The sequence below is a fragment of the Epargyreus clarus genome, unplaced genomic scaffold (genome assembly GCF_041222505.1).
Source record: "Epargyreus clarus isolate Ecla_fem2 unplaced genomic scaffold, WU_Ecla_fem_2.2 ptg000018l, whole genome shotgun sequence".
Taxonomy (NCBI): domain Eukaryota; kingdom Metazoa; phylum Arthropoda; class Insecta; order Lepidoptera; family Hesperiidae; genus Epargyreus; species Epargyreus clarus.
Window position 1 is genome coordinate 9506023 of NW_027332226.1, and position 25815 is coordinate 9531837.

General features: G+C 32.4%; 3 protein-coding genes across 6 annotated transcripts; 2 read left to right on the top strand and 1 right to left on the bottom strand.

Annotated features, from left to right (window-relative positions):
• The first annotated feature begins 698 nt into the window (after positions 1-698).
• Positions 699-7467, top strand: emb (exportin-1 emb). 2 transcript variants are annotated; one of them, XM_073083227.1, is made up of 5 exons: positions 699-797; positions 889-1025; positions 1340-4326; positions 4422-4565; positions 6453-7467. In XM_073083227.1, exons 3-5 carry the CDS (start codon positions 1435-1437, stop codon positions 6597-6599), a joined length of 3183 nt encoding a protein of 1060 aa, XP_072939328.1. In that variant the 5' UTR covers positions 699-797; positions 889-1025; positions 1340-1434; the 3' UTR covers positions 6600-7467. The 2 variants fall into 2 exon arrangements, with proteins under 2 accessions (XP_072939328.1, XP_072939329.1); XM_073083228.1 differs by lacking the exon at positions 699-797 and having other exon boundaries at positions 861-1025.
• Positions 7468-9706: 2239 nt separating this feature from the next.
• LOC140749961 (putative lipid scramblase CLPTM1) lies at positions 9707-12276 on the top strand. The gene is made up of 3 exons (XM_073083232.1): positions 9707-10153; positions 10309-11929; positions 12018-12276. The coding sequence occupies exons 1-3, from the start codon at positions 10052-10054 to the stop codon at positions 12188-12190; spliced, it is 1896 nt and encodes a 631-aa protein (XP_072939333.1). The 5' UTR covers positions 9707-10051; the 3' UTR covers positions 12191-12276.
• A 2318-nt stretch (positions 12277-14594) lies between these two features.
• Positions 14595-25092, bottom strand: LOC140749960 (uncharacterized). 3 transcript variants are annotated; one of them, XM_073083229.1, is made up of 11 exons: positions 24793-25091; positions 23766-24356; positions 23034-23285; positions 22510-22707; positions 22130-22207; positions 21935-22048; positions 21326-21573; positions 20839-20957; positions 18663-18740; positions 17705-17856; positions 14595-16566 (listed from the first exon to the last, which is right to left on the bottom strand). In XM_073083229.1, exons 1-10 carry the CDS (start codon positions 24919-24921, stop codon positions 17720-17722), a joined length of 1944 nt encoding a protein of 647 aa, XP_072939330.1. In that variant the 5' UTR covers positions 24922-25091; the 3' UTR covers positions 14595-16566; positions 17705-17719. The 3 variants fall into 3 exon arrangements, with proteins under 3 accessions (XP_072939330.1, XP_072939331.1, XP_072939332.1); XM_073083230.1 differs by lacking the exon at positions 18663-18740 and having other exon boundaries at positions 24793-25092; XM_073083231.1 differs by lacking the exons at positions 17705-17856; positions 18663-18740 and having other exon boundaries at positions 24793-25092.
• Between the last annotated feature and the right edge of the window lie 723 nt (positions 25093-25815).

The window sequence follows — 25815 nt, forward strand, 5'->3', positions numbered from 1 at the left end:
TTTATTTTAATTAAATTTCATGAAATCCTGTATATCAGGAAAGTCAATTTGACAATGACAATTTCTTGTTGTCTGTTGTCGCTTGTCATAATTATGTGTCAAAGTCGTTTATTTCAATTGGAGATTTTTATAAGTTGGTTTAACAGCAATGAATTATATTCTTTCTGCCTAATTATATTGTTCTATATATCATAATTAAATAATGCAAAATAAATGGCGATAATATGGATTACAATGTTTAATATCAAAATAAGTCATACCTACTTTGCTTGGAATTATTTCTTCATTGGACCTTATGGCACGTTTTATTCCTATTAAGTTCTAACTTAACCTATATGGTAGTCCATGAATGATTTATTCATTTCATCATCAGATATTTACATATATTTAACCCTTATAATAAGGTTTAAGCCTTATAAATCAGTTAAGAGACGAATAACATTTAGTCAAATTAATAAACGACCAAATGTTTAACTATACGGGAATATAAATGAAATGAGGCGTTACAATAGTTAAAACACACGCACTGAATTTTTATTTCTTATTAACACTAAATATAATTATGAAGAGATTGGGATTGCTTTCAAATAATAATATAATTAATCTCCTTCTCGAATGTGCTACGTGCCTAACAAAAGCATAGATATCTTGTTTTTTCTGTTTCATGATAGATATATTTTTATGTGTATGTATATACCATAGATTATTATAGATTAGATTTCTCGATGGCTTATCTTCTACTTTTTGGTTAAGTTACAAAAGCGTTTTTTTAGAAATAATGTGTGTTGGAGACAAATGTAATGTCAATACATAAATTATTTCAAATTGAATTTCTTATTGAATCAACTTATTTATCCCAAAAACTATTTTGTCCAATTTCTGTCACAGACTGTTCGTGCTTTCTGGATAATGACCATAGACATAACGACATGTATAATAACTTTTTCAAGCTTCACGAAAACAACGGGCTAGTGTGTATGGAAGTAGTGCATTTTGACTGATTGCGCCGCAATTTATATTTGCAGGTAAGATACATAATGTAACTATATCAAAATTGATCATGGTGCCATAATACGAATAATTTGTTGTGTATATAATTGAAACATAACAATAGAATATCTCGCTAACGTCATTCGTAATCGTACGGGGTGTGATGTCCGAATAAATCTTTCCCACAAAAAATTGAACTCTTCTGGATTTACGTGTGATAATTTAAATAATATTCATCCGTTATTGCTTCGTGTGCTTTGTATAAATGTATTTGAATAGCCAGTTGTATTTACCTTGCAAAAGAGGTTAGTACCCATGTCTTTTATAATTTTGCATTTTTTGTTTACAGTGTGGCGTGTGGTGAGGAATGAATGTGATCAAGACGATTTATGTCTAATTTTTATACTAAGGAACCAAGTTTTGAGTTAGTATATCAGAATCACAATGGCAACTCTTGAACAACAAGCTTCTAAACTTTTGGATTTTAACCAAAAATTGGACATCAATTTACTCGATAATATAGTCGGATGCCTGTATTCCTCGGTGGGAGAACAACAGCGCATCGCTCAGGACATATTAACGGCACTGAAAGAACATCCAGATGCTTGGACCCGAGTTGACACTATATTGGAATTTTCACAAAACCAAGAAACTAAATATTATGCTTTACAAATACTGGAACAGGTGATCCAAACGAGATGGAAAGTATTACCAAGAAACCAATGTGAAGGTATAAAAAAGTATATTGTGGGCCTTATTATTAAGAACTCATCTGACCCGGTCACTATGGAGAATAATAAAGTTTATTTGAAGAAACTGAACATGATTTTGATTCAGGTCTTAAAAAGAGAATGGCCACATAACTGGGAGACATTTATTAGTGACATCGTTGGGGCTTCTAAGACCAATGAGAGTCTCTGCCAGAACAATATGGTTATATTGAAATTGTTAAGTGAGGAAGTGTTCGTTTTCAGCACAGGGCAACTTACACAAACTAAAGCAAAACATTTGAAAGATACAATGTGTTCAGAGTTCAGCCAAATCTTTCAACTGTGTCAATTTGTGCTTGAGAACTCACAAAATGCACCACTTGTAGATGCAACCCTCCACACTCTCTTAAGATTTTTGAACTGGATTCCACTAGGTTACATATTTGAAATGAAATTAATTAGCACCTTAATATTTAAATTTCTTAATGTTCCCATGTTCCGAAATGTGACTTTAAGTTGCCTTACGGAAATAGCTGGTGTGACTGTAAGCAATTATGAGGAGCAGTTTGTTGCACTGCTGGTGCAAACAATGGAACAACTAGAAGCTATGCTTCCGCTTACTACCAACATTCGTGAAGCATATGCAGCTGGTAGAGACCAGGAACAGGTATTTATACAAAATTTAGCGTTATTCTTGTGTACTTACTTGAAGGAACATGGCCAACTTATTGAACGACGGGGGCTTAACAACACATTGATGAATGCTCTCCGCTACCTTGTATTAATATCAGAAGTAGAAGAAGTAGAGATATTTAAGATATGCTTAGAGTTTTGGAATGCCTTGGCAGCTGATTTGTATAAGATTGCACCATGTTCAAACTCTGCTGCCCTGTACAGTCTCGGAAAAAGTGTGGGAAGGAAAGCCTTATATGCTGATGTGTTGAGCAGTGTCCGTTACATCATGATCTCTAGGATGGCGAAACCGGAAGAAGTCCTAGTAGTGGAAAATGAAAATGGTGAAGCTGTCCGAGAATTTATGAAAGACACTGATTCAATCAATTTGTATAAGAACATGAGAGAAACTTTGGTATACTTGACTCACTTAGATTATCATGATACCGAACGAATTATGACAGAAAAGTTACAAAATCAAGTCAATGGTACTGAGTGGTCATGGAAGAATCTAAATACTCTCTGTTGGGCTATTGGATCCACTTCGGGAGCTATGATGGAGGAAGACGAAAAACGTTTTTTAGTTGTTGTCATTAAGGAACTTTTGGGACTGTGTGAACAAAAGAAAGGTAAAGACAATAAAGCTATCATAGCAAGTAACATCATGTATGTGGTGGGTCAATACCCTCGCTTTCTGCGTGCTCACTGGAAGTTCTTGAAAACAGTTGTCAACAAGTTGTTTGAATTCATGCATGAAACTCATGATGGTGTTCAGGACATGGCTTGTGATACTTTTATTAAGATTGCACTGAAATGCCGTCGACACTTTGTTACCACCCAAGTTGGTGAAGCCTGTCCATTCATTGAAGAAATTCTCAGTACAATCAGTTCCATTATTTGTGATTTACAAACTTTACAAGTACATACCTTCTATGAAGCTGTTGGTTACATGATCAGTGCACAGGTAGATCAGGTGGCTCAGGAGCAACTTATTGAGAAGTACATGTTACTTCCCAATCAAGTGTGGGACGATATCATCTCCCAGGCATCCCATAATGTGGACATTTTGAAAGATCCAGAAGCTGTTAAACAGCTTGTAAGCATCCTTAAGACTAATGTGCGTGCATGCCGGGCATTGGGACATCCTTATGTGGTACAGCTCGGAAGAATATACTTGGACATGCTGAATGTATACAAAGTCATGTCAGAAAATATCAGTCAAGCTATTGCTCTAAATGGTGTTGTTGTGACTAAGCAGCCACTTATTAAGAACATGAGGATTATAAAGAAAGAGACCTTGAAATTGATTGCAAGTTGGGTCTCCCGCTCCACAGACAATAGCATGGTGTTAGAGAATTTCATTCCGCCCCTCTTGGATGCTGTCCTTTTGGATTATCAACGGACTACTGTTCCTGATGCAAGAGAGCCTGAAGTACTATCCTGTATGGCTGCCATTGTATACAAATTGGGAGGTCATATAACATCTGAGGTGCCTAAAATTTTTGATGCAGTATTTGAGTGCACTTTGGAAATGATCAACAAAGATTTTGAAGAATACCCAGAGCATAGGACAGAATTTTTCTTATTATTACAAGCAGTTAACACACATTGTTTCAAAGCATTCCTGAGTATACCACCAGCACAGTTTAAATTGGTGCTGGATTCCATAATTTGGGCATTTAAACATACAATGAGAAATGTAGCTGACACAGGCCTCCAAATATTGTATCGATTATTGCAAAATGTAGAGCAGCATCCACAAGCAGCGCAGAGTTTCTATCAAACTTACTTGTGTGATATCTTGGAGCATGTGTTCAGTGTAGTAACAGATACATCTCACGGTGCAGGACTTACAATGCATGCTACTATTCTAGCGTACATATTTTCGTTGGTAGAAGCTGGCCGTGTCACAGTACCATTGGGCCCCACACCTGATAATGTTGTTTATATACAGGTATTTATTTGAACATTTACAAATTAATGCAATACGATTGTATTTATATTATGTTTTTCTTCAAATTACTTAAATAATTATTGTTACCTTTCCAGGAATATGTGGCAAATCTTTTGAAAACAGCATTCCCACATTTGACAGACAATCAAATTAAGATTACAGTGCAAGGATTGTTTAATTTGGACCAAGATATACCAGCGTTCAAGGATCATCTCAGAGACTTCTTAGTTCAGATAAGGGTATGCATTATTTTTTATTGACTTGAAAATTTCTTATTACTCTTTATGTGTGGGGATAGCCAATCAAACTTTTCATCACAAAATTTGGCCATATTTGAACGGCTACCAATTATGAGACTAATCATTAACAATGTTTGCACTTACAATAAGTAGAGCATGTCTGTTTAACATTTTCATATAAAAATTATTTTTAATTTAAATATAATGCTGAGAGATTAACAACAGCAGTAGCGATTTGGAAGCATGCTAACAATACTAGTAGCACTAAGATGGATAAGATGAAGAAAAATCGAAAGATCATATTTTATATTTAGCCTGTCCTTTACATAGGTACCAAAGAAAACCATTAAATCCACCAAATAATGTATAATGATATATTTAAGTGTAAATATAAACATATAAATGTACCTTTCTGTGAAAGTACCAATACTATAATAAGAGTGAGCATACAATTAACACTCTACATTAAGTACTACTAGTGTTGATAACATACTAATACATTTTTTTAACATTATATACTATATTAAGTATAAATAATGGTTTGTACACACTACCATATTTATTACGAGAATTATGTGGACTCCATGGTTATAACGAGAACCAGAATAGTATCAAAAATATTGAATAACAATAGTAAGTAATAAAATTATAGTTCAAATGTGTATCGCCAACCAATTTTGAAAATAACTAAAACTGCATTGGGCATGATGACAAATTTTGAAATCCCTTTCTATAATGTAGGTATAATGTCTACTGATTCTAAAATCGTATTATTTCGGCAATAAATTCAGTATTGACAAAAATATTAGCATTTTTAAATCTAATTTTGAATTAAGCGCGAAAACGCTTACGGGTGTCATGGCGTCCGCAAGTGACGTCACGCTTCGATATCCCATATAAAAGTTCAAGCAATACGGTGACACGCCAAAAAGTGACGTCATTTCGCCCCGATTAGCGTTTCAGACAAGATGGCCGACGACACTATTTTATACTTTTATTTTATTGAAAATATAATAAATCTGAAAGTTTTTATTAAAACTAGGGGATTTTTGAGAATCCTTTCGATATAGTGTTTTTAATTAAATCATTTATTCTACGATTTTTTAATACTGTCATCATGCCCCGATTTATAAAGTCATTTTCATACATTTACGATATCTACTTAGCTAACGCTGTACTGAATAATTGTCCGAGGTCTTTCAAACTTCACTCATACCAATGTCGAGCTCGTTCTAATTAGCCGATCTTTTTTATCAGGTTATTATTATTATCCGGACAATTTTGACGCTATCTTTAATTATTATTTTAAGTCGTCGAGTTGTGGATCATCGCTGAGATTGGTACAACCACGCTTGACCTTGTTTTACTACTTGTAAAACAAGGAAAGTAATAAAATTCGTATACCGTTAAATTTCACGTACCTACCTATTGCAATTCAGAATGACGTCGTGCACGTTTTCAGATTTTTTTTCCATGTTATCTTCATACTTATTTCATAATCCATATTATTAAAATTATAATCAAATTATTCGTACATTATTAGATATTTTTTGTTCCGTTTTACAATGAAAATAATAATACTTGAAATTCAAAATCTCATGTGTTAAGACAACCGTAAATTAAAATAATAATAATCGTAAAATAAATATTATTGTATTGCGGCAAATCAAGAATTTCAAGGTTTAAGATGTTTTTATTTGTCGTGTTGACACTAACACGCGCGTGCTAGACTTGCACATGTGCATAAAGTGGGACGCTTGTGCGGGTGTGTACCCATACAATAGATAAAAGTTCTTCAAGCAATAAAAACGTTTGTAGAGTACTTAAGCCAGGTATCGTGAAAAATGTGACATTCTCAGCGTATTTACTACTGATATATTTTTACAGGAATATACTGGAGAAAATGATAGTGATCTGTATCTTGAAGAACGGTTATTTGCTCTTCGTCAAGCACAGGAAGAGAAGAGGAGGGTTCAGTTGTCGGTACCAGGAATAATAAACCCACACGAGCTGCCGGAAGAGATGCAAGATTAAAATATAGGTGTAGTGAACAAAGGACATATAAATGGTAACAGTTCACTTAAATGATCGATGAATAAATAAAATAGTTAAATAAATTTCATAAGTTGATACTAATGTTTATTAATTATTAAGTTTAGCATCAGTTTCAAATTTTCATTTAAGTATGGGTCACACTTTTGCATGTTGCAAAATGTTTATTATACTTTGCATAATACTTTTTAAGGGGATTCGGTGAAAAAACAGAATTAGATAAGAAGTAATTGATAGTGTCATACAGTTTTGAAAATATGTTATTTAAGCTGCCCAAGTATAAATGATACATCAATGTTCAAGTTTAGTCACAGTGGACTGTTATCATTAACACAGGTCCATATATTGTGCTATGTTTAAAATACCTTGTTATGTCAGTTTGTACAAAGTATCGCATGGATCTATGTCAGATGATGAATGAAAGCGAAAAGGTTAAACAATAACTCCAAATAAGGTATATTTGGCAAGCACAAGATGTAGTGTATGGCCTTTTTTAATTTTAGACATGAAATCATGCATTAATCTACATTGCTAGAAAATAGATACCAGAATTAGTATATTTTTTAATTTGGATAACCCTTAAACGATAGGTAATGAAATCTCTGTGATGGAATCCAGTGTCGGATGTTCAACATGTACGCAATGGAATCTAAGTATTATGAGTAGATTCTAGGGAAACTTTATGAAGTGAATTGCTGTTAGTAATGTTTTTTATGTTTTGTTTAATGTTGTCAGAACTAACTTTATGGATGGTTTGGGAATACTCAAGATTTCCGAATGCATTTGGGTACGATTAACTATCAAGTCTTTCGATTTTGTGTTTGAAATAAACTGATATAAATAATTAAAAGTGTTTGCCTTTTAAATGCAGGGTTGTTGATTTTTGTTTAAGTTCATCATAATGCATGGTAGATATAATTGTTTACCATGGTATACCCGCAACCCATACAATACTGGTGTTGAGAACCGATCTATTTATATATCGTCGCTGTTTCCGTGCTGACTACTTGGTTAGTGGTTAAATACCCCGGAATATTAAAGATCGACCAGTACCTACTATCGACAAGATTTTATTTACCTACTAGCTGACCCGGCAAACATCGTGTTGCCATATAAATAAAAAAATGTTAAGGGTGAACAACCCCTTATCACTTAGGGGTATGAAAAATAGATAGTAGCCGATTCTCAGACGTACTGAATATGCATAATATAAAATTTGGTTAAATCCGTAAAGCCGTTTCGGAGGAGTACAGTAACTAACATTGTGACACGAGAATTTTATATATACGATAAACTTATGCCCTTCAAAGTCAGTAGCAGTTATTCATGGAACTGCATAATATGCTAAAATACTTTTTATTTTACATAGCAGGGCCTCAGGGAGGAAAACTTGGTTTTAGCCACTTATCGAATTGTAACTCGTACACTCATACCATAAAATAAAATGTTTATTTTCCCGTTAATCTGGTGTTTTAAGATACACACGGTTGATATGATAATAAATGTACGTACTTGATTATATTACTAAAATACATATAAAACTGAAACTTGTTAAATGGGTTACTTATAGATAATAATACATTAGTACGTAAAAATTGTAAAAGTAGTGCGTACATAATAAAACTTAAGATTGGTTAACACGTCGTCGATGATAAAAATACAGGTAGGTATAGTCCGCGTCAAACTGTTAGTCCACTCTGAAGTTGTTGCGAGCAGGTGTGGTCATACAACTTGCTATGACGACGCGATTAATTTCTATATTCAGAGCGGACTAGCAGTTTTACGCGGACTTTAATAAAAATAGCATAAACAATGCATTTGGAATCTTGGATTTTGATTATTTATTACGTAAACTTGTTAAAACTCACATCATATAACAAGAATTTATATCTAGCTTCCTAGGGATATATAATATCTTAATCGTTTACGCAATTTATAAGCAGGCGTATCCTTCCCAGCTGTCTGGAGTGCAAGTAAAATTTGCCGTCCTCTATAAGAAAAGTACTTCTACTACATGAAGAACGATTTTATAACATAAACTAATAAAAATAATTTGTTCTGAAATATTTTTCGAGTGCACAAATTAATTTAAAAAAACCTGGGATATTAATAATGATATATTTATGAAAATCAAATTATATAATATGAAGAAACTAATTTGTAAGATATTGCCGCCCCCTCAAATAGTGCCGTTCGGACCTTTTTTCCGCCTTCGGTACGGTCGATCCGAGTTCAAGTATTAATTGAAGTCTTGATTCGCCGGAGAATACGTTAGAACAGTGTCAAATTCTTTAACATATGAGTACGCAAGTTTATTAAAATTGCTGTGAATATATATACAAAAGTTTAATTTTATTTTAAATAACAAGATCCACTTCGTTTGTTCAATTTATTCGTTGTGGTTTATATCTAATCAGCTAAGCTGATCGGAATAGTTATAATGTGCTGTTATTACCGAAAGATCCTAATTAAATGCAGATTAGTACATATTTAACATCAATGTTGAAAATTAACGAATAATCTTTTGATTCGCACTGAAAATCCTAAACCCTCCGGTGGTGAAGTCAGTAACAGTCCGCGCCAAATTTCTAGTCCGCTCTGAAGTTGTTGCGAGCAGCTGTAGCGACGCGATTCATAGATCTGGAGGCACGGCAGTGCCTCCGCCAAGTCGAGCTTTCTATATTCAGAGCGGACTAGCAGTTTTACGCGGTCTATAGGTACTCGCGACTACTCGTCTATACTCGGCGTGTATGGAAACCTTGCATTAAAATATAGTCTGTCAGCATTCTAATCATAGACTAGGAATATGATTCATAGACTATAAATATGGCCTATGAATGCAATCATTACAAGTGTCAACCAAGATAAGTATTAGTGCACAGCCAAGCAAGCCGCATTTTCTATTTAGCATTACTTATATTCGTGGCCACATTACGGAATATATTTTATGTGTGTATGAATAATATTCTTAACCTTTTGTTTTTAGATAAACAGAACAAAATAGTTATTCAATTCAATAGTTCAATTAAAATTAATAAACCTACGCGTGTGATAAAAATATGTGTCACTGGCAACAATACACATAATTCGCATGTCACGTTTTGTGAAGGTTTCTTCGGTTGTCAAAATCTGCTGTCCTTTCTCATCGATCTTTTCCGTGGATTCGAGAATTTTGAGACAGACTTACAAAAGTATCATAGTGAGCTACGTCGTTACTTGTAGAAATACTCGCACCGTTGCTGTTATCTTTTTATTTGACTGATCTATTTATCAGTCATAAAATACAATGTGTCGTCATTTAAAATAAGTTAATATTTTATTTAAAACTGATGTTAGCTTCGTACACCCCAGTAATCTTAAAATAGCGAAGGCTGTGAAGCTCGCAAACCTTATTAATAAAAACATTCAAAGTTGCAAGTTCCCGATAAAACAAAATGGCAAATACAAAAGAGGAAAATGTGCAGAGCGAATCAGATAATTTAGTTCCCAGAGAAAATAACGATACGGGAGAGCTTGCTGCAGGTGATAATGCGAATGTAAGTACTATTTCATGCAATTTTATGTTTCCGTAATATGTTCGTAAAGTATGCGGCTTATACTGATATTATAATTAATACTGAATATTATAATTTTCAGTCAATGTAGATCTTAGGAATAGATAGTTTTCAAAGTTTTTTCTTGGTTATTTCAGATTAATGCTGAAATAGATGAGCAACGTCGCAGGATGCAACCAACTAAGATGGAATCTTTTTTTGCCATAACAAAATCGTTAATCATTCGCGCTTTGGTTGTTTACTTCATTACATCAATGTTTCGTCAGCCAGCTGCACCAAAAACTGATGTAACATACCCTGCTGGGACTCCTCGCATACCAGCAGTCAATATGTTCATGAATGGCACAATATTAGATATGTATTCTTATTTGTCAGATCATGAGAATTTAGAGAATGTTGACACTGCACAATTAATTTGGAAACATACTGGACTTATTTATGGAGACTGGACTGGTGGGCCAAATGGTGATGGCACTTACACATATGCAACTGAAATTGAAGCTACAGAGGCACTTAAGAACAATGGTTCTATATACCTCCATGTATATTTTGTACCAGCAGGAAAGTCACCTAATATAAAAGATAAGAATACATATGCAGGACCTTACATTACACATGGCAAGAAAATGTTGAATAGGTACAAGAAATTGCGTTATCTAAAAACTCACAACCTTTTGACGGGACAGACTGAGAAATCAGAAGAAGAAATAAAGAAAGCAGAAACTATGAAAGAAGAAATTGTATCACACTGGCATCCTAATTTAACATTGAACTTGGTCACAGACCAAACAGCCTGGATGCAGGGAAGTGTCCCCCCACCACTGGACGAATTTATATATTTTTTGCCTGAAGGAAAAGAGTATAAACCAGCAGTATTTCTGAATGAATACTGGAATATGTTGAGGGATTATGTTCCCATTAATAAAACAACAACTAAACTTCAATTACAATTAACTTATCAACCATTGAGTCTTTTTAAGTGGCAATTATATACAGCTCAAGCCATGAGGGATAAATTAAGCATGTTCTCTGCTTTGGGAGCGGATGAACAGGATGAGGAGCAAGATACAGTCAAAGAGCTACTCCTAGACACTTCACCTTATTTACTAGCATTGACTATATCTGTGTCTGTACTACATTCCATTTTCGAGTTGCTAGCTTTTAAAAATGACATCCAGTTCTGGAATAACAGGCAATCGCTTGAAGGTCTCTCTGTACGATCAGTGTTTTTCAATGTGTTTCAATCCACTGTTGTACTTCTCTATGTACTTGATAATGAAACAAATGTTATGGTAAGAATTTCATGTTTCATTGGATTGCTGATCGAAATATGGAAAATCAATAAAGTTATGGATGTGAAGATCAATAGAGAGGACAGAATATTTGGAATACCAAAGTTAAGCTTTACTGACAAAGGATCCTATGTCCAGTCCAGCACTAGGGAATATGACACTTTAGCTTTCCGCTACCTTAGTTGGGCATGTTTCCCATTGTTAGTTGGGTATGGCATTTATTCCTTGCTGTATCAAGAACACAAGGGATGGTATTCTTTCATCCTGAACATGATGTATGGATATCTGTTGACATTTGGATTCATTATGATGACTCCTCAGTTGTTTATTAACTACAAATTGAAATCAGTGGCACATTTGCCTTGGCGCATGATGACTTACAAATTCCTCAATACTTTCATTGATGATATTTTTGCATTTGTTATTAAAATGCCAACTATGTATCGTATAGGCTGTTTCAGAGACGGTAAGTAATTACTTTTATACATGTAACCTTCGTATTATTAATATAAATCGAGAGCTATAAACTGATAAATTGTTTTTGCATGTTACAGATATTGTATTCTTCATCTTCCTGTATCAACGTTGGATCTATAAGGTTGACAACAAACGTGTTAATGAGTTTGGCTTCTCTGGTGAAATGGAACAACAGCAAAAAGAAACCAAAAATGGTAATGTAGCTATAACTGAAGGAGATCAAGAAGTAGCAGACAAAAAAAATGATTAAACAAATTTGTTTTGACTTGGTAGTTAGTAGAAATTATAAACTGTATTATTAATTAATATAATATAAAATGTGTTGTGTATGTTTAAGTAATTTTTTTCCTTGTTATTAGGGAGATGCATTTTTAGTATAATTGTCTTAAAATTCGTACATGTTAAATGTTTCAAAGGAGATGTTTCATTTTCGGCCATCTCATGTACACTATATCTAAAAAACACGAATAATTTGTATAATTGAAGAAAAATACACATATATTTTGATAACCTAAAGTATTCCTGTTTAAAAATATTTAAAATAAGCATTCCTCATTGAAATATTAAATATGGCGGAATACTGTCAATGTCAAGTTTTCAAAACTGTCGATGTCGGTCAGGGAACCTATGTATACCCCACACATAGGTTACTATACTCTTTGGATGTCGGTAATTCTGTATTTCGCTGTTTTTGTCGTAAAGTTATTGTTACCTTAGTACTTTACAACCTGGCTTTTGTTTTGGGTATCCCGTCATTATTTCTGAATTTAATTAATTATTTATAATAATAATAACAAAACCACCTTTTAAATAGTATCTGGTTTTATAGATGTAAGTGACATGTCAAATTAAAAAAGAAGAAGTTGTCAATTTGATATGTGTAAAAGTGGATATATACATTTTATAATAGTGTACTCCAATGTAAACGTTGAATAAATATGTAGGTACTGATGAGAAGATTCCATTTTAATCCTGAATATGTTTCTGCTCTGTGCTGCTTACGATTATGGAGTGATTTTCCCTTACTTGTTTACCCAGCTTATGTTTTATGGACTCTTGTGATTTTCGTGCGATCGCTGTGGATTGTGTTGACAAGAATTCAATATCATCAGGTAAAATATACATCAGTTAGTTGTATTAATCGTGAAATAATCGTTAATAATTTTAAACTAGAGAAGCTAATCTTTTTACATTTCTCTTTTTTTAGATAATTACATTAGCAAGACAAGGACATTCTTGGAATGACAAAATAATCAGTTATTATTGCAACTGCATCGCTGGGCAACGAACCGTACTCGTAGGTAGTTGCGCTCACATTATGGCCATTGTTTGATGTTTGGGCTGAGCTCGTCACAGGATATTACAGAACCTGCTACATGATTGGATGAAAATATTGATAAGGGAAGATATTTAAAATGAATAAATAATGTATCTAATTGAAGAATAAGTAAAATATGATCAAATGTCTACTTAAGTTGTTTTATTTACACACTTAAATGTTTTAACTAAAATAAATTGGTATAGAAGTACATATTTTGGTATGTTTGTTTTAAGTCAAGATTTATGAAAGTAAATATATAATTAATGTTTATCAAATATAGGCATTGTTTCTTAATACATACAATACAATATTTATATATCTACGCCCATTCGCGTAAAAAAATATTAAAAAGTATATAATGTATATAGTAAGTTAAAATAGAATGACAGATGACATTATTACGGTAATCACTACCGCCATGATGTTTTTCCACTGTTGTGTTGCAAGTTTAAGTGTAAATTATTGTTTTTTAACAATTAAATGAACATGATTTGAAGAAAATGAACCCCTACGAATTGTTCTTTGCAAGTTTTCTTAATTTTTAGTATAGTGTACAAAAGGTGGCCGGGAGCCCATACATTTTGAAACATCTCCTTTTTGATTGTGAAAATATATCGTTAATGTAATCTTTTGAAAGCTTATTAGATATTGGATGTACCAGCATGTAACAAGAGTAAATGTTACTAGTCTGTTATGACTGTTCCTACTATAGTATAAACAATGGTCAAATCAAATGGTATTAATGTAGCCAATGTCTATTTTACTTTGAAATTATAATGTAGTTTTCTAGAACAACAAAAAAAGATGATGAACATGTGAATTCAGATATTACAAGATTGATAAGTACATATAAGACTTACTGCTTACATTTCGGTTAGTCAAACAAAGCCTTGTATCTGTATGCTTAATAAAATGATAATACGAGACATATAATATCATTTGATTTGACAATGTTTTCATTGCACAAGATGTTTCATTTAATATATCTTTTAGCAAATGCACTTCAAAATTCATTTTTTGCTGTATATTATATGATATATTGATCCAAATTTCTTTATTAAAGTTTAAATTGATTATGTTGTTCAAAAGGGTATTTATTACAAGCCTCTACTATATATATGTCTTATGTATAATGATATTCAGGTGACAGATTGCCTTCATGACTAAAATGAGAGCTTGCTCATATAATGTGTACTTTTATGGAGGCATGCGCATATATTAATTAAATCTTATAAGAAATAAAACTTCGTAACATCTACATACCTACCCTATTTTAATATACAACATTAAAATAATTTTAAACGAAAAATGGTTAATTAATAAAAAGTCAGCATAATTATAAAATCTATATTTCAGTAATATTCAAATTCAAAAATGAAGATATTTTCAATTCACATTTTAATGAATAAATAACTTTTAATGGTGGATTAGGGTATTTCCTCTATGGATAAGACACTCACAATTAAGAATGGGGTAGTAGATCTAAACGATTGCAGATTTGTGTTAGCTGGTGTATTTTGTGCTGATCGAAAATTTCCACCTTAGTTTTTTTAGAGTAAACAATTTATGTGTTACCACGGTAGACACTGCATCTTATCTTTTACTACCTAATCAACATCCTAGAGTATTCTTCGATATTTGAGGACATACATTGTTACACAGACTTAAATGTTTATTTATTTTACATACTATATACGTACTCAGTGGCAGACTATGGTCGTCGGATGCCCTGGGCGGAAAATTGAATGGAGGCCCCCAGTGTAAAAAGTTGATTTGATTTGACAAAATTAAAAAATGTGTTAATACGCCGAAATTACGTTATATTACGATGATTTTTTTGCAACTGTATTTGGGGGCCGCCTAGGATTGGGGGCGCAGGGCCCCCTTAGTCCGCCAGAGTACCTACTTACTTATACCTACACAGATGGCATTTAAATGATTAAAAAATGAAATTCCGTTTAAATAATCTATTCTTCATTATATTCAATGTATGATTTCATGATTATAAATAGTTATACACATATAAAGAAATTAAAATCTTATCATAGATAACATTTATTAAAAGACATTAGAAAATATTCTACCGACACTAGAACGAATACGTGAGTACATACTAATAACAATGCTCATTTAACGATAGAATAAACATTTTACGAGTAGACATGATTCTCCAAAAGTCCTACTTTCCATGTTACCTGAGAATTTATTTACTAATACTTCAACATTTGAAAGGAATAGTTTCTCTTGGGTTAAAACAAAAAAATCTAAGTTTTTAATATGGTTAGATTCATGGGGTCTGCGCATAATCTGAAAGAATACATACATATATGATTAACATCAATCTAGTACGAACATCGACCTAATTACCTAAACATCAAAACTATTTAACGTGATGAAACTTTAAATGCATTTGACGTGCTTTGGTATTATTTAGTATATGATAAAACATTAGTATTAGTATATGATAAAATTTATACATGCTACGGTATGTTTATTTAGAGGTACGGGATGGTAATTGTATTGGGATAATAATAGACATAAAATACTACTTTACAATAGATATGCAAGACAAAACAGAACACTGCTCTTCTGTTCGTCAGGCGAGAAACTATTCAGTGGTAGCTATTCACAAGCTTTAAAGTAATCAATAAAAATAGAAAGTTTATTATTATAGTAAAAGTACATAATACCTATAATATCGACCAACATACAAGTGTGCAATACACAAATATAATATACTTTTTACGTGTTTATTTTCTTGTCCATAGATCGTGTTAATCTAAAGTGCCTAATATTAGAGGCAATTGTTTCAAATCAATCACTACGTTAGATACAATGAATATATAAAAATGAGATGTTTAATGTGAAAAGATAGATCTTACGTGTAGCTGTGCAACTACTCACTTAGGTTACTTACATTCGTATTTATTATGGGTTTCTTGAAAAGATTAATAAGTATAATAACACAATGAAATTTTGATAGAGACCAGAAGAACGCAATTTGCTTAACGTACTAATACTTATAAACGACAATCATATTGGTAGACAGTAACAACGAGTACTTACTAAAACAAAATACATATACCACAGAGTCATCTACTTACTAAGTGCTACTTGATACGAATGTACCTACTCTTTTTAGACAAGTTACAATATTCAAATGCAACCATTCGGCATTATTGGTAAGCATACTTAGATCGTTAAGTATATAATATTTCAAACAATAATCGAAGTACGTTTCTTGAAAGTACATGCAGTGGTTATTTACTCTCGTTTCCGCTGTCGACCACGACCTTTAGGCGCACCTGTCAAATAAGAAGAATTAGTATGAAAAAGAACAGTAAAAAGTATGACGTCAGATCTAACAAAATAAACGCACAGCTAGGTATATAGCTAGACTATATAGTCTATTTAGATTTTGAAACGTAAAGATTTTTGCGATAGTTATATCACGTCCAAAACTTAACTCTTTATCAAAAAGAACATAGCGCGTCGCTAAATTTGTTATATTATATATTTCACACGTTATATAGCTGAACAGCTCTAAGAGTTAAGACCAATGTGAAAATGTCATCATGTCTTTTAATTGAAATAAATACAGCATTGAAAAGGTCAAATGAAAACAGTTTAACTTTAATGAATAGTCTAACACCGAACTTACAGTGGGGCCTTTTATAATTTCACTCTTCTATTTTTTTTTAATTAGACAAACACATCTTTATTTCTATTTCCGCATAATACTTTATATTACAACGGCGTATCATATATAATAACTACATCAGCTCCCTTGTATTTGCTCTATTTGAGAAATAAAGCTTACTCAATCGTTATTTCTTTAGAGCTCCTTCACTAGAAACATTTGCCTGTATGTAATGTAATAGTCAACATTCGAGCATAACATTAGTGAGGAGAGCCGAGCATTACACTGCGAAATTTGTAATCATACCATTTCTAACATTGCAGGAATGGGAGGGAATCCGTGATACAACTGTGTTGTAATGTAAATCTCCAAATAGAATTTTGGTTTCGTACATTACAGAGTAGTGTTTCGGTGAGGGAGCGTCTTATTACGATGTTATTTGCGTAATATGTAATACAAATCAAATTGGAACAGACAAGTTAATAATATTGAGTACAATTAAGGACCTCATTAATATAATAGATGCATCGTTTTGAAATATATCATAAATGCGAAAATTTTAATATATATTTTCAGAGTGTTTGTATTATGGTGTGCGTATATCATTTTAATATTGTTAACACTATTTTAATAATGGAAACCTAGAGAAGAAGGAAGATAAGAATTAAATTAAATGATTAAAAAATGAATGAGTCTAAATTACGAAAGTTTTAGTAAGGAAGCCACGGGCGGAACGCTTATTCCTAATGATGTCATTACGTTGTTTTTAGTTTTGGATGTTATTTTAATTCACTAGTTATAACCTGTAGTATCCATTATTACTGTATTCCTCCATTTAGTCCCCAAATATTCGCACCTAGTGGCGGGTCTAAGGGCGGATATTCAGAATGGCTATTCGAAGGTACGCCTGTTAAGTCCACTGTAGGAATTTCTCTCGCGGCGGAAGTAGGAACTCCTAAGAAAAAGAAAAGATAGAATTAAAATAAAATGGGTTGTTACAAATAAAAAGCGGGCAAGGATATATCGGACCACGCGCAGCGAAGGATTCCATAGCCGGGGCGAACCTTGAACTTGAACCTTATATTTCATACAATTTTTCACAAACGATGTGAAACATAAAAACAATATACAGCCCAAACCACTGGACAGATCGGGCTGAAATTTGGCATGCAGGTAGATGTTATGACGTAGGCATCCGCTAAGAAAAGATTTTGATCAATTCTATCCCCAAGGGGATAAAATAGGGGATAAAAATATTACTTCGTAACGCGTGCGAAGCCGCGGGCAAAAGCTCGTGTTCATATAAACCTTTAAAGGTAGTATGGGCTGCACCCATAGACTAGTAATCTATGGCTGTACCAAAGCTCTGCCACACTACTTTGGTAACATAACAGTACTTAAATGCTTGTATATGACTTACCTACGTATTGTCACTAACACAACAAATGAGCTATTATACAATGAATATGATTCGAAGACAAATCCGGCGACCCCTAAGAGACATTCGTTTGAATCCATGAATGTCCCTTTGCTATCTTGTACATGCTATTTTGAATTATTAAATACGGATTAGAGGGCATACCAACTTTCAGACTGACGACAAGTAAGGTTATCTTAGTAGTTATTACTTACTAGTGTACTGTACTACTTATTTTATAGCGCTAAATACGTTATTAAAATGTTAGTTAATTAAAATACGAACAGTAAACAACACCTTAGCCCAGCCGGTTAGTACAATTTTACTTGGTGTTTTAAACTTACGTCGATGTCTCGAACGATTACGAGGTCTCGATACGACATGGGTCTTCGGGGTGGATCTCGTCATCTTCGCTAATTGAGCTATTAAAATAAGTATCTTAGTAGGTAGTAGACAATCGAGTAATATTCATCATACGCGAGTAATATTCATCATACGCGAGTAATATTCATCATACCCGCGGCGTATGGCGCATTGCTACGAAAGTCTACTACAAATAATGTCGGTAGGAAACAGTAGAGGAACCTTGCCTTTTGATTTACTTTAATTTACAATCTGTAAAGACCTGAGACTATATGTAATGAGACTATATGAGACTATATGTAAATCACTATAAATATCTTAACTTCAGTGATTTCTATACTACATAATGTTTATACCACAAAAAATAAAAAATAAAACAGTTTAATCAAACAAAAAGTAATTGCGCCACTTAAAAGCTGTTTTTAAGAGGTACGAACATCTATAATTAATCAGTATTACACCATTGTTTCCAATCAACCATACCCTCAATGTATTTGGTACATACTGTGCAAATTATTATTTTGAAATATTTTGTCCAAATAAGACACATGGGCCTCGCTCCTACGAGGCGACGTCGGTTAAATCGTAATATTTATAAAGCATGGGATGAAGGATGTTAATATGGGAAGTACGATAATATAAGCGTACCGCCCGCGAAGCGGTAATAGAAGCATATAGTTTTAAAATAAGGATTACAACAAAAATATAGATATTTCACAGTTCCCTTCTGAGATATGTATTAGTTCACATATCAAAAAACTCTAAGCACCAAATAATTAAAACTTTTCAAAAGTTTTATGTATGAAGTAAATATTTGCTCTTACAAAGCATGTTAATTGATTAAAAATCATGCTTTGTAATGTAAAATATTTAAGACTGTTTCGCTTTATTGTATGTTATCTAATAGACATTCGGATTAATTAATTTTACAAGAAAATAAATGTGTCGCATTTTGTTTCACAAATAAATTTTAATATAAGGCGCGTATACACGGCTTTTTAAGATTTATGGAAAAAAGGTTTCCAGTCAACAAATAAAATTATCTATGCTCTCCTACAGCCGCAGGCTCTTTATATCCATGTCACGGTCAAATGATGCTGGTCCATAAACTGAAGCTACAATTTATTTGTCTTATTTATCAGTTCTGTTAAAAAAGATACACATTTTGAGTGTTGTTTTAGACATTTTAAGCAGGGTCAAATAAACAATCATAAATTAAGAAAAATCACGAGTTTCTGTTGTTCGTGACTTAGACTTTTTTGATGTGTGTCGTTAGTATAGTCCGCGCCAAACTGCTAGTACACTCTGAAGTTGTTGCGAGCAGGTGTAGTCATACAATTTGCTATGGTAACGCGATTCATTTCTATATTCAGAGCGGTCTAGCAGTTTTACGCGGACTATACCATTCGTGATGAATGCTGAATAATTAATTAAAGTTATTTTTTGGGGAGTATTGTATTGATTGGCTGGTTAGTTAGGTAAGGGAAATGAATTTGTTACTGGAATGAAAAAGTTAAATATAATAAATAATATTGGTACATAGTTAAATATAAAGCCAGAAATATTGTAATGTAAACGTATGAATTAATGATGCAAGACAGACATAAAGACAAAATAAAAAAAATGTCATTTTCATCCAAACATTGTGGTAAAAACATTTTTTACACTTTAATAACTACTTTCGTCTGGCATAATTCATAATGTACTGTGAAAATAAATGAATATTAGAAAGATGAAAGGTTCGTAAAGACAAAAAAAGTAAATTTTCCTTCCACAGTTTAAAACAATCATATAAGTGTCTCTCTTACGGGATAGTTTCGAAACCACTGAAATGATTTACATAGGATAGTAGATTTTGCGGGAAGTACCTACATAATATGTATAGCAATGTTACTTTTTATATCGATAATACAAAAGAAAAGTAGTGGAAATAAACAAAAATTTAGGAAGGCTTTCGTACTTTATATTTGTTTTTATACGCATATTTATTTCCGAATTTTTGACAAAAACAATATTGTACTTATTAAAAAAAGTGTTCTTATTGGATTTGTGCAATAGAATATACTCTTGAAATAAATTCGTTAAAATGTTTAGTTAACTACAATAATATTACTAAGGGAAAAATATTTATAAAATCACACATTTACAAAGACAAACCTTGTCTGGCCTTTACCAACTCGGCCCGCCTTTGCTTCACCTCTTCTGATAAATTTTGCACCATTTTATCAATGAAAGAGTCCAACACTAAACTCTTGCATTCTGAAATAATTTTAGCCCTGAAAAAAAAATAAAACATACTTTATCTATGACATCTGTCAATAAAATTCCATTTTTATGACTTTCATGTAGGAAAAATGTGGAGTTTACATCTCCTGTAGAATAGATCACATAATTGTACGGACGTTCTTGCCACGGACGTGTAAGATGTGGAATGAGCTTCCTCCCGAGGTATTCCCGGAGCGCTATGACATGGGTCTCTTCTAAAAAGGTGCAAAAAGAGCTCTCCTTCAAAGCCGGCGATGCATTGGCTACTCCTCGGGTGTTGCAAATGTCCATAGGCGACGTTAACTACTTTCCATCAGGTAGCACGTCTGCTTTATCGTCAAGTTCAAATATAAAAAATAAATAAAATTTAAATACTTGCCTGCATATTGGACACTCCTTCTTTTTCTTTGTCCACAATGTGATACAGGTCTTGCAGAAGGTATGAGAACAATTCAAAGTTGTGGCGTCAACAAACAGTTCAGAGCAAATACTACATTGCAATTCATTCTCCATTAGTTCTCCAACTTCTGCCAATGCACTCATCTTAGCAGGGCTGGCGTCTTTATTAGTTTTATTTGAAAGTAACTGTTTCTTTTCGTTTTCAACAGACTCAAGTTGATTTTTAACCTATAAATAATATGATAAATAAATATATGTGCAATTAATATAAATAAATAATAAATAGAAGATTTATGGGTTGATAAATCATTAAAGACATTAATTTAACAGTAATTAAATAATAAGCATGAAGTGTATATTTACAGTACACAATTGAATTATTATACTAAAAGTAATAGTAGACAATAAGTAAAATACATCATCATCTTTTTTATATTCATAAGGGATCCTGGATACTCTTGATTATTATTAAATATTAACAAAAACACTCCACAAATATTCTATTGAACTGTAACATAATTTAAAAAAATATGATCGAAATTGAGAAACACAGTCTTATTGAAAATTGACAAGATAAATATGTACTAACGCTTTTCAATTGCGCTTGTAAAGACTTGATCATTTCACTTGACTGTTCTTTCTCTAGCTCAAGTCTTTCAGCTGCCTGAACTGTTAACTCCACCTCCTTTTGATTCACCTGACTCTATAATGTATTAAAATGATAATTATTATCGTAAACAATCCATGTATGAACTAAAATGAAATGTAAATCTGTTTTTCTTACCTTTAGTTTGCTCAACTCCATGTCATATTTTCTTTGTACTTCACACAACTTATTTTCAATATTCTGTCTCTCTAGAATCTACAACATGGTGTGCTTATTAATGATTACATAAAGAGTATACAGATAACATTAATAGTATTTTGATATGTATCATATATATTTTGAGATTGAAATATAATTAAAATTTACAATGGTTTTAATTTTTCAGGACAGTCTCTTTTATATGTACATGGCTTTAATTCACTAGACTAGTTATTAGTAATTAAGTTGTGCAATTCAAGCACAATAAGGTCTCTTATACAATTTGTTATATATATAACCGGTGACCGGTGACGGTGTTAAATGTGAAATTAAATGTTAAGAGTTATGATTATAATTACTAGTTGTCTTATTTTCTCTTTGTCCTCTTCATTAGTCCTTGTCATTTCCTTCATTTGGTAGATCAGTCGCTCCTCAGTCTGACATCTCTGAATTTCCATTTGTTCAACTTGTCCTTCCAGATTTTGCTTAACATAGCTAAGTTCCTGGAGTAATTCTTCTTCTCTACGTATTTTTTGTTCAGCTAATTCTTTTAGCTCCTAAAAGTAATATTGGTGATGAAATTTAGGTAGAGTTAGTATTATGCGACAAATGTTCACTTTTTTTAAATTTTGCAAACATATCACTAACTATAGGTAACTCAACATAGTTATGCCAACTGAGATGTAATATTTTTAGATCTTCATTGATCTTTAGGACAAAAAGACACAATTAACATCAGTCACTGCAGTCCTCAGACATACAACCAACCTCGATTAAAGGAAACAATAATTAAAGCTTAATTTCAATAATAATTACCTAAAACTAAATAACAACATTGAAGAATAGTTGTAAATAAATAAATAATAAATTCTCACGCTCTTACATTTTCTTTCATAATTGTAACGTGTTGCATTTCAAATTTTAGCTGCATCTCTAACTCATGTTTTTCCCTCAGTCGTATTTCATCCTGCTCCCTGATTTTAGCTTCCAAATTGTGCATAAACTCTTCCTTTACATAATTCTCTCTGCTTAATTCAAGAAGGAATTCTTCTCGCTCTTTGAGAAGCCTTTCTTTTAATAGTTTGTTTTCTTCATGCAGATCAAATTCAGCGACTGATAGTTGACGGATACGATCCTATAGGAGATTTAAAAATATGTTTGTATCTTGTAATGATAAACTTATCTGTATACGAGTATAGCTCATATAATAGATAGTGTTAAATATAGATGTGTTTATTTTACAACATCCTTATCCTTACTAATATCATAAATCCGAAAGTAAGCCTGTCTGTCTGTCTGTTTCTTCTTCAGGCCTAAACCACTGAACCGATTTTAATGAAATTTTCTACATAGATAGTCTGAGACCCGAGAACATAGGATAGTTTAGTTTTTATCCCGGAAATCCCACGGGAATTAGGGATGGCGATCTAAGATCGATTTATCAGAGAATAGATTTTTTGGACCAAAAAAATCGATTATTTTAATCGAATTAGTAAGGATTGAATCGTAAACTATGCATTTGATCAAGTGATGATCTTTAGCAAAGTCTTTAGCGAAGCAGCGGGCAAAAAGTGGTATAAAATATATCAGTAAATTAATTAAAGTTGGATCTTACCATAAGATCATTCAAGGTGTCCTCCAAATCCTGTTGCACAATTGCAAGCTGAGAATCCCTCTCTTCTTCAATTTCGATCTTCTTTCTTTGAACCACTTGTTCTTCTCCATTTAATCTTTGGATTAGCAAAGCAAAGTGATTTTCTATATCTCTTGTTTTATAATCATACACTTTTTGTACGAGATCTCTATATTGTAAAGTAGCTGCATGTCTTTGTTGTATAGTATAAATTTTATCAGCAATGTGTCCCATTGCATTAGTTTGGGATTCTTCAAACCTTGATTTCATATTGTTAATGAAGTCGTTGTTCGTACTGTTTTCAAGTTTTAAACGCTTACATGCAGGTGAACCATAAAATTCTTCATAATATGTGTAGATAAATGCTCTTGATGGCTCAAACAGTAACACATCTCCATTTTTAAGCTTCTGCTGGTTTCCTCTTCCCAATCTGACAGTATTAATTTCTATACCGTAAGTACTTTGATCTTCAATAAACCATTCATTTTGAATTTTCCGAATGGCACAGTGTTGTCGTGATATAGATAAGTATAATATGAGAATTGTATTTGTTCTTGCACGTCCAATTGTAACCTGTAAATTATTTTATACGTATTCAGGTTTTCTATACATATAATTGAGATTTATCGCATTTTGTTAGTTGATGTGCGAAGATCACATCAATGGTGGCCGACCTCACCGAGGACTTTAATATATTATCTAGGATTGATTTTAGATGTTTATTGGTGCCAGCATCCATTAACTATCTGGTGGACTACATTCTAATTTAATAATATTAAAAAAAGTCATCATATATTTCATCCAACATGGGGACAACACATAATTTGGACGGCATAAATGTAGTATCGACGTGACGTAACCAAGACGTGAAGATCATAGCAGGTTTCTTTAACATCATCTCTGAATACATCTTACAGTATGTAATTACAATAAAATACACTCAGGATTTAAAATACCGCTAATAATCAAAATCATATTGCTTTTGTTTAGTATTAATCGTTCCACTTACCTCATCTAAATTAATCACAATTCTTTGAAGATGCCTGAATTCTTCTGGCAGTGGATGCACTGATACGAGGCACGGGGTAGTTTCTTGCATTCTTTTGTTATTTTCCATAACACAATTTAAAGCATCCATTATAAAGTTAAAGTACTTATTAAACACTTGTAATACGATTATGTATCATAATCAACACGTTCTACGTTTGATAATTTTATTAAATGCATTTGCTCGCATATACATAAAAATCTAGCGAAAAGCGCAGCTAAATATCGATTAAGTTATGACATATTCAGATTGATTCAGGATTCTGTCATCGTACCACAGACAGAGCACCTATACTCCTCACAGACATCATATTATACTATCGACCAGCGACCTTACATAGTCTGTGATTTGGATTTTGTAATAGGGAATATGCACATTTTTATTTTATTATTTTAAATCACTTATCACATCGTTTTAACATAGTAAAAAATATAAACAATTTTAATAGTGTTTGAAATATTTTTTAAAAAAATATTTAAAGTATCGATAAAATTGGGTACTTGACAGTTATAACAATAAAATATGAAATATGTTGGATATGATAGCTTATAAGTAAACATAAATTATGCAGTATTTCGTTTATTTTTTAATACGTTCTAAGTATTTTAATTTTTAAAAAGAAATTTTCGATTTTTTATCTGTGGATTTTAAATCCCAAAACGGCGACAGTGCTGCCTCAAATGTCATGTGACGTCACTACATCGAAACCAAACAACTTGTTTGGAACAAGACAAATAATAATTAAATCGTTTGCTGTTAGAGTTGGTTGAATTTATAATATGTTGTGAACCGAAATGAAGCCATACTATATTAAAGCTGATAGCGTGAACATGCTTAAAGAATCTCCATATATGCAGTGCAATAAATCAAAATGGATACAAAAACTTCCGTGAGATAACCTATGGAAATATCAAATAAACAACGTAAGTAAAACATTCTTTATATTTACATTTAATCATATCGGACAATTAAAACATTTCTTAA

Bases quoted from the DNA above. Each gene is read 5' to 3' on its own strand.
- LOC140749961 (XM_073083232.1), top strand. From the start codon at position 10,052: ATGGCAAATACAAAAGAGGAAAATGTGCAGAGCGAATCAGATAATTTA. The intron at 10,154-10,308 runs GTAAGTACTATT...TGGTTATTTCAG, and splicing joins CTGCAGGTGATAATGCGAAT to ATTAATGCTGAAATAGATGA. The intron at 11,930-12,017 runs GTAAGTAATTAC...TGCATGTTACAG, and splicing joins TATAGGCTGTTTCAGAGACG to ATATTGTATTCTTCATCTTC.
- emb (XM_073083227.1), top strand. From the start codon at position 1,435: ATGGCAACTCTTGAACAACAAGCTTCTAAACTTTTGGATTTTAACCAA. The intron at 4,327-4,421 runs GTATTTATTTGA...TTACCTTTCCAG, and splicing joins ATAATGTTGTTTATATACAG to GAATATGTGGCAAATCTTTT. The intron at 4,566-6,452 runs GTATGCATTATT...ATATTTTTACAG, and splicing joins ACTTCTTAGTTCAGATAAGG to GAATATACTGGAGAAAATGA.
- LOC140749960 (XM_073083229.1), bottom strand. From the start codon at position 24,921: ATGGATGCTTTAAATTGTGTTATGGAAAATAACAAAAGAATGCAAGAA. The intron at 22,708-23,033 runs GTAAGAGCGTGA...TATTACTTTTAG, and splicing joins TTACAATTATGAAAGAAAAT to GAGCTAAAAGAATTAGCTGA. The intron at 22,208-22,509 runs GTAATTATAATC...ACCATGTTGTAG, and splicing joins AAGAGAAAATAAGACAACTA to ATTCTAGAGAGACAGAATAT.